This window comes from Parasteatoda tepidariorum, chromosome 11 (genome assembly GCF_982258835.1).
Source record: "Parasteatoda tepidariorum strain Cologne lab strain chromosome 11, Ptep-v5.0, whole genome shotgun sequence".
Taxonomy (NCBI): Eukaryota; Metazoa; Arthropoda; class Arachnida; order Araneae; family Theridiidae; genus Parasteatoda; species Parasteatoda tepidariorum.
The window spans coordinates 34,759,847-34,773,747 of NC_141765.1; the positions used below are offsets into that span (position 1 = coordinate 34,759,847).

The 13,901-nt window shown below is 26.9% G+C and overlaps 1 protein-coding gene across 7 annotated transcripts in view; it reads right to left on the bottom strand.

Annotated features, from left to right (window-relative positions):
* Positions 1–13,901, bottom strand: part of LOC107450094 (palmitoyltransferase ZDHHC2) — a 77,176-nt gene that overhangs the window by 31,775 nt on the left and 31,500 nt on the right. For 3 of the 7 annotated variants that reach the window (XM_087154739.1, XM_087154738.1, XM_087154737.1), the window contains exon 10: positions 6,784–6,864. The exons of 3 other annotated variants lie outside the window; for them this stretch is intronic. In XM_087154739.1, the coding sequence (XP_087010865.1) occupies positions 6,784–6,864 (81 nt within the window). Of the gene's footprint in view, positions 1–694; positions 928–6,783; positions 6,865–13,901 lie in introns of those variants that run through there. One more of the 7 variants, XM_087154744.1, reaches the window with a different exon arrangement.

A 13,901-nucleotide genomic window follows, 5' to 3' on the forward strand; every position in this document is an offset into this window, starting at 1 on the left:
TTACAAATTTTTTGTTAAAATCTAAACTTTCAATATAATTATAAAAAAATATATTAATGCTACTTATTTTTTTCATGGCTTATTTTTTTAACTATGAATCTTCTGAAAAATGTCAGTTAAGTTTTCTGCAGATTATTCTTTACACTAAACTTCTTAAAACTAACAGTTGTAGTAGTAATTGTTATAAACTTAAAAGGAACCTTTAAATACACTCTCTAGAAACATCAGTTGGGTCATCATACTTCTAATACTTCAGTGGTAGGTAATCTAAGACCCACTCAACAACTCTGCCAAATTTCAAAATGATTTTTTTTATTTTTCTGTTATCATCTAGACAATAAAGCTATTTTTATGAGAGTTGTTTAGCTCTGATTACAGAAGGGGCGCAAAGATATTTCTTCAGACAGGCCACATTCTTAACAATTATTAGTTAAAATATTTTATATAAATCAGTTAAAACAATATTTTGTAATGATACTGATTGACTAAATACTTAAAAGCCAATCTATGTTGTATACAACATAATCTATTGGTTTTTAAGCTTAGTAGCTTAAAGTGTTAACAATATTTTCTGGGGAAAAAATTACATTTAATTTTATTTTTATAATTATTATTTCAAGTCAATAAGAATATTTAAGAATACATTATGTAATATAAAATTTTATAAGCAAAAAACTGAATAAAACAGAAAATCTTTTGACAAATTCTTTTATTTTGTTTTATAAATCGAATTTTACAAGAACACAATAAATTATTCAACACTTAAAATGTAGTATTAAAATTTGTATTTATAAGAAATAAAACTAAGGATGATAGAAGTTTTGTTAAATAACTGATGAAATATTAATACTCTTTAAGAAAACAGCACGTATCCTTTAGATGAATTTTCACACAACTGATGGACTTGACATTGCTTCGATTTCTGACCTGAACCAAGATTGTAAGAATAATTTTAAAATAGATTGTTTTTATAGAGAAAAATTATATATTTTATAAAGAACTAAAATTGTTAAGAAGCAAAATTTAAAATAGGAGATTGAAAAAATTTAAATAAGGGCCAGCCAAAAATGTAAGCAAATTGTGGCAGAAAATTTTACAATATAGATATATTTCTTTGTTTTAAAACAATAAACCCAAAGAGGTAAGCAAGAGATAAGAAAAACAGCTAAAAGAAGCATCATGCATGGGAAAATAATAAATTAATAAAGATTTTTCTAAAATTAAGAAAACCCCTAAAAAAATGCTAAATAATTTATTTTAAATTATTAATTCAGACACGGATTCTCCATCTTAAAAATGATTAAATAATGCATTTTTGTAGTTCTAAGTACATCAGTGAAAAAACTATAATGACTTTGATTTTAGAATTTTTAGAAAATTAAACACAGAAAGGAAAAATTAAAAAAATGCTTTTAAAGATTTATTATATAAGAACTGAGAGTATTGATACACATTTCATAATTTTTTTTAAAAATAAAATTTTTATCGATAAAAAAAATATAACTGTCATAAAAACAGGAAGGATTTTCTTAAAATTTATAAAAAACAAAAACTGTATACTTATATGATGATTTTAGGTACCTTAAACTCAAATGTAAAGTAGATCAAGCGAGTGGGTTAAGGACAGTTTTATATTTAAAGCTGATAAAATATGCATTATAAAGACAAATACTTTTATTACTCTACATTATACGATTATTAAAACCCTGTTGCTAAGGCTTCTAAATAAAAAAGTAGCAAACCATATATTTTTGTGTATAATAGGGGTGCACAACCATTTTGAGCGAAGGGTCACAAGCACAGCTGATTGACCAATGAAGGACCGCAACATCATTGTTCTAGGCAATTAATTCTTTTTATCAGTTAACCTTGTAATATGTTTGCATAAAATTAAGTACTTTCAAATGTTTAAAATTAGAAACTGCAAAACTGATTATTTAGAAAATAAATTCAGATAAATTGAAATGATTAAAAATTACGAGAAAATTCATGTTCTTTTTTATCACATTACATAATACAAAAGTCTATTTAAACAAAAATTTTAACATTAAAAAATTTGTTCACAGAACTAAATTTATAAAAAAAGAAATATTCTAGTTATTAAAATAAATGGAAGTTAAATACTTTGATTTAATGAAAGTTTATAGGGTTAAAAGTGATTAAAATTAAAACAAAACCCTTTCAGCTTAAAGACTGCTCCTTAATTTTGAACACGAAAAATTCATTTTGCAAAACAGTCTTCCGATAGAAGCTGTTGTTGTGGCTAGCATAACACTTAGGGCAAATAACTTAATCAGTTTGGGAATTTGCCTCAGATGGTGCTCTTCCTTTCCTGATTTTTAAATTGCGTGAATAAAAATTGCTAGGTTTAATTTTTAAATTGCGTGAATAAAAAAATGCGATGTGTGGTTTTTAAATCACGTGAATACGAATATAGATGGGTGACTTTTTAAATTGAGAGAAGACTCACAACATATGATTTTAAAATGCATGAATATGAATCTTTATGTGTGGTTTTTAAGTCATGTGAATATGAATCGTAGTGTATGATTTTTAAAATTGCGAGAAGAGTAACAATGTATGATTTTTTAAACGCCGAAATATGAAACTCGATTAACCTCGTTAATACGAATCGCGACGAATGTTTTTTTAAAATCCTGTTAACATGCCATGTGCGATTTTTAGATTGGGTGAATATGAATTATGATGTGTAACTTCTAAATTGTGAGAAGAATTAAAACTTATGACTTTTAAAACATGTTAAATTTGAATAAGAATAGGTTGGGAATATGTTGTTAAACTTGCTCGTGTTCATGGGACTAAAGAATTATTCATGTGTATTGAATTATTTTACTGCAAAAGGGACCACGCTTCATATAAATTTTACACATCATTTGTTTTTGATTCTCTCTGGGAAGGTGCCGATTTTGCTAAGACATGTAATCACTTTTTAAGTTACAAAATAATTTAAAACAGATTTAAATTTCACGAGTTGTGTAATATATTGTATTAAAATATCAGGATATTGAAAATCACAAGTAAAAATGCTGCAATAACAGTCAAAAAAGAAAATTTTCCTAAAAACTCTTATATTTATGTTAAAATTGGCACAAATAGAACACATAAAATGTGATTATTTTAAAGCGCTATTCAAAACTCGCGTGACGTGAAATTAAAGTATTTAAAATAGCAGAATTTTTTAAATCACAGGGAAAATCGCAGTACTAACTACCTGAAAAATATTTAAATTCTTTTATATTTACAATGAAATCGGCATAAATAAGGTGCATTAAAAGTGATGTATTTAAAAGCGGGATTCAAAATTAAAGTGTTGTAATAGCGTATAAAAAAATATCGGGACTTCAAAAACCTTGTAGAAAGACACAGCAATAATTTCCAAAATAACGATTGATAAATAATTTGATTTGGCATAATATCGGCACAAATAAACCATGTTAGAAAATAGCTATCTAAACGAGTGATTCGTTACTCGCGATTTTAAAAACCACGCGGAAATGCATAGCAATAACTGCCTAAAAAACGATGAAAAATCATTTAGATTTGTGATGAAGTTTACCCAAATAAAGCGTATTATAACTTTTAAGACGATAAAATATAGTTAAAAAATCGAGCTTTCAGAAACTACGTGAAAATGGGTAGCAATAACTATTGAAAAGTTATTGGATTTACGACAAAATCGGCACACCCGAAGAACGTTAAATGTGATATAGTGTATCATAATAATGCTGTTTAAAATTATCCGAATTTTCGAAACTATGCATAAATCCATAGCGTCTACCCATACAATGCATGTAACCATCAAAAAACTGCATTGATTGAGATTGGGTACATCCAAAAACTTAAATGTGCAATTTCAAATTTTGCTTACTTAAAATAAAAAAAACCCCCATTTTGTTCAGGTTGCTGCTGCGGGCCGCACATCGAGAGTTGGTGGGCTGCAGATTGTGCACCCCTAGTGTACAGCATTACAAAAAGTTCCATACATTTTCAATGTTGCGATTTTTGGTTTTATAACACAGCCGAAAATATTATTCATTTAAAATCCTATTTTTTTCAATGTGAGTGTTCTCCAATAAATAATGTGCAGCAAATTTGCCAGGTTTCTAAAGGTGTATATCACTTTTACAGTAAAGACATTGCACTTTAGTTTTTACTAACAAATTTATAAAAGTATACTTTGAACATTTAAAACAAAATATTTAGTTCCTGTAAATCTCATAAATTCTTTATTTCATTATAACTTTAGGCCACATAAAAATATAGAAGAAGGTTTAAGAGGGTTGTTATTATCTTTGTCAATAAAAGTTCAGCTTCTAATTGAGGATTATTCGTATTAAGATGTTGATTTTCAACCAAAAATAAATATGGAAAACATAAAAAGTAAAGTAAAGAATTTTTAATCTTTCACTATTTTCTGGTGTATTCAACTGTTGTTGTTATATGTCGATTATGAATTGAAAGACCCAAAAATACAAGCAAACTAATTTTAAAAAAAATGTTTAACAAAGAAGTAGAGATAATTGTTGGGTATAATGGCACAAGAAAGAGTAGGAACTGGCAGTATTGAGATAACTTTTATAACATTATGAATTGGAAAAACAGTGATGAAATGGAGTTAAAAGCCTGACAAAAGAAAAAAACAAACAGCAGAAAGCTCACAGGGGTCCCTCAAGGTCATGGGTTGATAGAATAGGCTGAGAAATATAATGGTACAAGAGCCAGCATGCCAAGTTAAACAGCAACATATACTCAAGAGAAACTGATAAATGGAGCTATAAACTAAATCTGACATACAAAAATGATAAAAAGAAACATTCTTAGAACTCTTTAAGACTGCAGGATCTGTGATTCCTTGAAGAAGGAAATATAGGATAATAATAGATTAAAAAACAGTGGCAACTTCAAATGCAATAGGGCGTTGTTGATATCAGTAATAAAAAGTATTATAAATATTTTAGACTGCATGTAAAAACTTATATCACAGATCTCGCATAATGCATATAAGAGTGATAAAGTTTCCCTCAAAATTGTTATAGTTATGGAAAACACTTTAAGTCAAAATTATAATAAAAATCTCAGACAAGTTTTTATATTATGCAATATGTATATATATATATATATATATATATATATATATATATATATATATATATATATATATATATATATATATATATATATATATATATATATATATATAGATTTATATATATATATTCTTGTCATTGATTTTGTCTAAATATCTTTCAAAAACACTTGTGTCTAAAAATTTAAAGTGCAGAGTGGCATGAGCCTGTTCAGTCTAAACTTTCAAATTGCTGAAAATGCTTTATCATAATTAATGTGGGTGAAAATTATGACAAAGACTGGTCACATTAACAAAGGGAAAAATAGTTAGAGCCTGCTCAAACTATGTGTTTAATCTGTGGCAAGAATTTAAACCAAGTGAAGATGCTAACACAATGCTCAGTTCAGAATTGACTAAAATTAAGGCACTTGACAAAAATGATGATTTTCAAAGTTATAAAGTCCTACAAAAATTTGTTTTTACACAGAATAAAAAAAAAAATTAAAAAAAAAACATGCTGTTTAAAACTCTTTTTGGGAGAAGTTATGGTTTGGACAGGCTAGGTGATAATTAGCTATATGAATCTTCTTATTTTTGAAGCAGAGCTTGTTATAACACTAAGATACTGAAATGAAGTTCATGAACTAACTGTTTGCTTCCCTTAATGTGCTGTAGATGTACTTCTTTAAAGATAAAAAGTGTATGCAAAGGAATGCTATATCTTATGTCTTCTGTACAGAACAAGGTAATCTCAACAAAACATTTTAACGCCTTATTTACATTATATATTCCTCAATTTATATTAGGAAACATTGAAATCTCTGTCACTTATGCAAAGAAAATACTATAAAATGCTGTGCGAGTTATAATTTTATTTTAAAAAATGATTTGCCTAGTTCAGACTTCAGAAAAATACTACAGAAATAAATACTTCAGAAAAAAGTAACAATAACAAGAAGGAAATACATTGTGTTCCATGAATAACTATAGACAATTGAAAATATTTGTTTTCTAAAGATAGTTAAGTATAAAACTTAAAAAATTAAATTATGAAAAAAAAAATTATTTTAGATAATGTATGAGTAAACCGATTTACATAAAAACAAATATTTAGCTTGACTTGTTCTGAGAAACCTACTTGCAAATGAAAAAGAGCATAGAATTCAAATTTCAAACATGTGTAGAATTGAAACTGTGGGACATATGTCAAAATTTAACATCCATTATATTTTATGTTACTTTAGCATGAAGAATATCAGTAACTAGATTGACTGTTCTTTCAATAAAAAAGAATGAATATAATAGATTAGTTTTATGATAGTAATATATAAGCACCAAAAGGAAATAAAATGCAATTAAAGTTTAAGTATGCATCACTTTCTTAAAGACACAAAAGAAAATCAAATTACATAGATCAGATACAAATTTTAAAGGGAAGAAAATATATATATTTTTACATAAAACACTAGCACATAGTAAAAACTAGAAAAAATGAAATTAAGAAATATACATTTAACACATATGATTGAAGCATGTACCTCAATTTTTAAAGTGCTTATAATAGGGAAACATGAAAAAAGGATAAGTAAAAGAATCAATGGTATGTGCCAACAAGCTTCATTAAGGCTAGCCCTACATGTCATAAAGAACAAAAAGATTTAGAAAGGGAAGGTAAAAAAAATGGAAACTCTAACCTGGCTGGATTAGTGTTGCCCATGGAATTATAGGAGCTGCCGACTTGCGCACGAGTGGGAAAGCTGACACCATTACCCAAGCTGTAGCAAAAAAGTTATCACTGACAATGCTATTATGAACTAAAAACTTAACATTTAACAGTTTTTCTTAGCCTAATGAATTAGCTGAAAAAACTTAAAGTCATAACTTTTCAATTTCTCCTCAAACAATAATTTGAAAAGAAACCAAGATAATGATATTTCATGAAGTATTCTGTTAATATTAAAAGATATAATGCTAAAAATAACTATATTGGTTTAATTACAACTTAAATTTGTGAAAATAATTTGATATTACTCTTTCCCTATAAAGTATTTGCAAATCAAACTAGTATCAACCCCAGGAATTTTTTTTCAGACACTGATTTATTTTATTACTGAATGTTTCATAAACTAATATATAGATATTCAATTAAAACATATCTTGCATTTTTAGTAACGAAAAACATTAATTGTTCTTAGTTAAAAAGTTAAGATTACTTTTTTTAAGCACTGAAAGAATTTTAATATGCTAATTTCAAAAGAACAGAGAAGTATAAGATTTAGTTGAAAGGAAAAATATTAGTTTATGAGTATAATTATTACATTGAGAATGAAACTTATAGAAAACAATTAATGATAAAACTGTGGTTATAGACAGCTGAAAAGGCAAATCACTGTTCCAACCCCAATGATTAGAATAAAGAAGAATGTGATTGCAAAAGATTTAGAAGTAAAATAAAGTAAAATCAGAAGTGAAAGTAATAACAGGAATGTTTTTTGAATACCCGATTCCACCAAAGAAAAAAAAAGTCATACAGCTTTTCATAAATTCATCAAATGTTTTGAAATAATCACGAAAGACCAAGATAAACCAACACTTCGCCCCCATTTTTATTTAATTTCAAAAAGGTTTTACAAGCTTGTAACTGAGGGGGATATAAAATAAAACTTACAATGGCTTAACTTTTCACCAAAAAAATAGGCTGTATATAAATTCATTAAATACAAAATACTAGAAATCACTGTGTTTATAAATATAAACTTAAGTATGAATTTTTTCGTGTATAATCTGAATTATGAAATTACAGTATAGATATTGAGTAATACTAAGCTTGAAACTAAGGATTTAAAGTCAATAACTTTAAGCAGCATTCATATATGAAATTTTTGTTACATATTGAAATTTTGATCTCAATCTTAATTATTAAAGTTGAATGAAATGACACTTGATAGAAAAAAATTAATGCACTTTAAGAAAACAAAGATAAGCAGAATTTAGATTTCATAAAAAATGACAAATAACTTATCATGAACAAAATGGGTTACATGTCAAAACTCAGAAAGCGTAATAAAAAGAGTTTGTCAACAATTATTTGAGAAAACTTCATAATACTACTTTGGCTCATAATAATTATTAGTTAGATTGCAAGATGTAAGGTAGTGAGGACATATCACATGACAGACTTACAACAAACAGCATGGTAAAGAGAAACATTTGTTTTGCAGAACATGTTGTAATTTAAATTTTATGTTTTTTGCTAACTAACAAGTGACTAATGGCCAGTCAACTTTTTACTGACTTACTGCAGGAACATAATCAGTTGCTTGCTGTATTAGAATTATTCCTTTTAAACACAGGCCTATATGATGGGTAAGATGAGTATGAGACATTAGAGAGAAATCAGTAATGACCATTCTTAATATATACTGAGTGTCCACAATTTAAGTTCAGATTTGTGAGCAGTTAAAATCAAACACTATGCAGAATTTTATGAGAAATAAGTAATGACATAAATAATTAATGGAAATTTTTCTAGTTAAAAAATTAGTAACAAAAAAGACTAATAGATGGTGCTTCTCTAAACAACTTAACCTTTTAGATCCCTAAGACAGGAATTCTTGAGACTTTTGCCTGCGATGATACTTCAAAAACTTGGTCAAATATGATCAAAACATGTCTATTTTTGAACTTAAAGATGGCACACCACGAGCATATAATTCTTTCCAGTACACTACTTTCAATGATTGAACACACAATTTTCTGCTTCAAGATAAAAGCAGACAATGGTGGACATCATATAAAACATGTCTAATAAATGAGGGATTTTAAGCAAACATCAAAACAGTTTGACTATCAGAGGTAAAAGTGATCAGTTGAATTAAGGCATTAAAAACATCTTTTCATCATGAATTCAAATTAATTTTGAGGCTTTCAGTTTCAACTCTCTAAGAAGCAATTGGTGAGATTCAATAGCATTTGTATCTTTTCCTGGCTTAAATGTTAATTTGCAAGCTTCAATGCTAATGCTTATTTGCAGGGCTCGAAAAAACTCAGAAATTTTACCCGTCGCCGAGGACGGCTTGTCCAACAATGTACCCGTCCTCCTTTGAAACTAACCCGTAGCTTCTAAATAAATAAAAATATAATTTTTTCTTATTTATTACTAACATTTATATAAATTGCTCAATGAATTAGTAGTTACTAGGATTACATTATAAAGTAAAAGAAATACTAGGTTACTAATAGTAAAACCTAGTATTTCTTTTATGAAATAATTTAAATGACGAAGGTCAAGTTATCTGGAATGTCAATTTATCCAAGGGTACTGCGCTTTCTTAATGAATCAAATATGACGTTTGCCAGTTCCAAAATCAAGCTAATGATTAACAGAGGTTTCTGCAGAGAAATCTGAAAGGGGTTTTCCATTTAGGTAGATGTTCATAATTGCATTTAACGCTTCTTGCTTAAGACCAGTACGTAATGTGTTTTTTTTGTAAGTTCATTGCTGAAAAACCTTTTTCAACAGCTGCAATACTCCCAGACTGATAAAACATCAATTCCACCATGATCAGTATGTTGCTGTATTTCTAGATCAGAGGGTGAAGTGAGGCGCTAAACTCTTGTAAGATAACAAAAATTGAAAATGTATCACGAACATTAACGGGAAAATGGCCGTCCGCGCCGATGTTGGATTCGAGAAATTTGTTGTCCGCGAGGAATTTTTGACTGCCGAGGACGGGCGGTTTTTTGAGCTCTGCTTTTTTTATTTAATTTTTGACAAGGATATTAAAATTTATTCTAATGATAGCAGTTAAGAAATAACCTGTTTAAATACATAGTTTAATATTCTTACCTTAATAAATAAAAGTTTTTAAATATTTACGTACTTATATGTATATCTAGATTTCATCTTTTTTAGTCTACACATTCCCATTACACAGAAGATAAAACCATTAAAAACTATGTGATATTTGCAAGTTACTAAAAATAAAATGTAATATGAGCATTGCAGCTATTAAAATTTTTAAAGAGAATCAGAATAATTTCTGAAAAAGGATTTACCTCAATGGAAATTTCAATAGTTTTATTAAAAAAATACTTCAAGTATATTTATATTAAAAGTAACATGTTACGGTTAGCATTTATTCACTAGGTCTTAAAAATTATTATCCAACCCATTACTTCTTTGAAAGAAATTCTTAGATAGTTAATCTTAAAAATTTTATTTTAAGGGCACTTTAATGTAATAATTTAAAAACAAAAATTGAATTTTACATGCTAAAATGTGAAATGATATTTTCTAAATTGATCAATATTATATCTGGAGAACTAGAGGACCAGATAACATAACACTTCCCAAGTTGTTGAATAGTAAATAAAAATTAATTATTCAATTCATTAATTTTTTTTTCAAACAGCAATGAAAAAAAAAAATTAGTGGCAAAAATATCCCTGTAATATAATTTAACAATACCTATAGTAATCGAATTTTCGTGTAAAAAGCTCCAACTTTGATCTGCTGAAATATTTGGTGGCTCTTTACTCAAAAATAACATGAATTGCTCTTAGAAAGTATTAATAGAAGTTAATAATTTTGAGCTAAATTTAAGTTAACAGAAATGAAAACCAAAAAAAAAAAATTATCAAAAAACTATTAATTATTAATAAAAAATATCATATTTAATTCTTAATTATATTTATGCGTTATGTGACACAATAGTTATAGAATTGAGCAAAACTTTACAACTATTCTATCAATTTCTGCGTTCCGTTTTTGGTAATGAAAATATTTAAAAATCATCACTTTTAACAAACAAATTTTGCAACTATTTTACTTTTAGTACACAAATGCAAAATATTAACTTATCACAAGAAATTTGAGTGACTTACATAGAATTAGTAAATATATGAAAGTATGGTTAAGGAATTCTGCAGGATAATTTAGTTACCCAAAGATATATAAGATTAAATTTGAATAATTCAGGGTAACTTGGTAAGTTGCTGATATGTCTTATTTTTTTGTGGAAAAGTAAAGACGAAGTTTTTTGCACATTTTTCACAGAGCTTCTCTCGTTTTCCTAACAAAGGAACTTTAAATTTTTGCCATAAAAGACTAAAAGAAAGAAAAAATTACTTACACCAGCTTTAAGTAATTATTGTTTTGTTGTTGCCCCTCGTCACTTTTGTTATTGCTTTCTTTATCTCTGACAGCTTCAATTGCAAGAAATACTTTTAGGTGTTTCACCTAATCATTGAATTTTGAAGCTTTTTAAGTTTTCCCAATCATAAGCAATTTCAACCAACAGTGTAATTTATATGATGGAAATACTTTACAGAATATATTTTTATAAGATAATTTGTTTCTTTAATTTTTTTAAAAAATCTCAATTTAAAATATGTAGACTTAAATTAAATAAACACAAATAATACTCTAATTAAAGCAGAGTAACAGGATTCTGGTTGCTTGTGTACTGAGAACAGTCCAGAAAACTGGCTGCTTGAGTGCATTTATTTCTAACACTAGACGACACTACACAATGGCAGTAAGACAGGATGGATATCAAATAAAAAGTAATCAAGTTTACAAATTAAGAAAATTTCATTAATAAGGGAAAATGATCAATAAATTTCAGTTTGAAAAGCTTGTGACAGTTACCATACCAAGTTATGATAACTTTTAGGTCAGTTACAGGGTAAAATAGTAACATTGGAATGTGGATAGATAGGGAATGAATCTGAAAGCTATGGATATGCCAGAAGGAAAGAAAGTGCCTAACTTTTATGGTAAAGTGTAAGTTTTACTACTGTCAAAACTATTGGCTCTTTAAAGGATTATGTTATGGTGTAATTAAAAGAGCAATCTCACAGAACATTTTTTGGACTATTGTCCAAAAAATTTTGTGTGAAATTGCAATTAAGATAACTCAAGCCATGGAGATAGCTTTTAATGATATATAGAAAATAATTACATAAATTTAACAATAAGAAAATCATCTTAATATGAAAACAAAATTAAGAAAAATTCAGATATGCAACATGCTTCTTCCCTAAACCTTGAAGAAATTATTAATGTTATAGGGTTTCTTATCTAGCAAATAAATGATTTGATATGAATAAATGTCCCAATAAATATAAAACATACTGAAAGGGTTATTTGAAATGAAATGAAAAATGTCATTTGAAATCAGATGAAAAATGATTGTAGAACTAAACTTAAAAGTGATTTTAAAAATATTTTTGCATGTTGAGGATGAGACTAAAATAAATTTTTAAATTACCACAGATTAAATATGTTGAATGTAAAAATAGACAGTAAAATGGTTAAAATGCAATTAGCTAATGAAGCTTCTATATCAACTGTGTTACAAAGCTTACCTAAGAAAATTAACTCGAGAAATGAAATTAAAGATGCGATTTGTTATTGATTTTGACCAGTTAAACTCTGGAAAAAAAAGTCTCAGTATAAAATCAAAAGTATAATTAATTATAAAGGTCTATATTTGTGTGATAAGAGTCTTTATTTGTGTGATTTATCATTTAGTTTAGACTGGTTAAAAGATTTTAAACTAAATTGTCATAAAAAAAATTTTAAATTGTGAAAGAGAGTTAAAATTATAAAACTTCTATTGAACATTACCTATATTAACTGAATATGCTGATGAAATTGAAAAAAATAGTTAAAATTTTTAAAACTAAGGTTATATTAAAAGAAAACATTAAACCTAAATTAAAGAAATCTAGACTTGTTTCATGCACATTAGTCTCATGTAAAATGAATAGTCAGTGTGCTACCACAATAGTACCAGTTCTTAAACCTATTGATTTAGAAAAAAAAATTGTGGAGATTTTGTAATAACTGTCAATCTATTGGTAAATGTTATCTTCAACTAGGTGTTGAGGATATTTTTAAAATAATTGCAGATTGTATAATGCATTTTCTAAAATTGACTTTTTATAAGTATATTTACGTATGGAACTAAATGACAACATATTAAACTAGAATATATCTGAAACTTTATTATTAATAGATTATACTTTGGAATAAAATCTGCACCAGCAATTTAACAGAGAGTAATGGATCAAATATTTAGAGATATTCCATGTAAGGTTGTCTGTGTTAAAATCCAACATTCAATCCATGCATTAAAATCCACCCATATGGTTTTTACATCTAAAATTAATTATAGATAAACACAATTTATAAAAAAAAAGTAACGACCATAGTACAACAAAAATGGACTTTTTATTAAAGTATTTTTAAAATTTAATTATTGAATGGATGCTAAGTATTGAATATTTTAAAAGTTATAAAATATTTATTAATACAATAGATAAATATTTAAGTTTAAATCAACACTATCTATAATAACAAAATAAGTAAGTAACTTACTTGTAGCAAGAGCAAATTTGAATTATTGTTTTAAGCCCTTTCTATACCAATTCAGCAAATATTTTATTTTTCTCAAAGAGTTGTAAGATATCCACTATTAACATTAGATCAACATACTTTACCAGACTCATTAGATTAATAACTTTAGGTTCTAAAACATGACTTTTTCACAAATATTACAAAGAAAAATAATTATATATATATATATATATACAGTGTAACGTCCCATATCCGGACGTCCCTTTTCCGGAAGGGTCAATTTCCCGGACACTTTTTAACAATCAAAATAAACAAACATTTCTTCATCTTCCCCACTCTCTTAAAAAAAAAAAAAAATTATTTTGACAGGTTTTTTCCTTTCTTAGCTTCTAGTGATCTATGCATTAAACCCATAATTCAACAGAAAAGAGAACAGAAGATCTACCA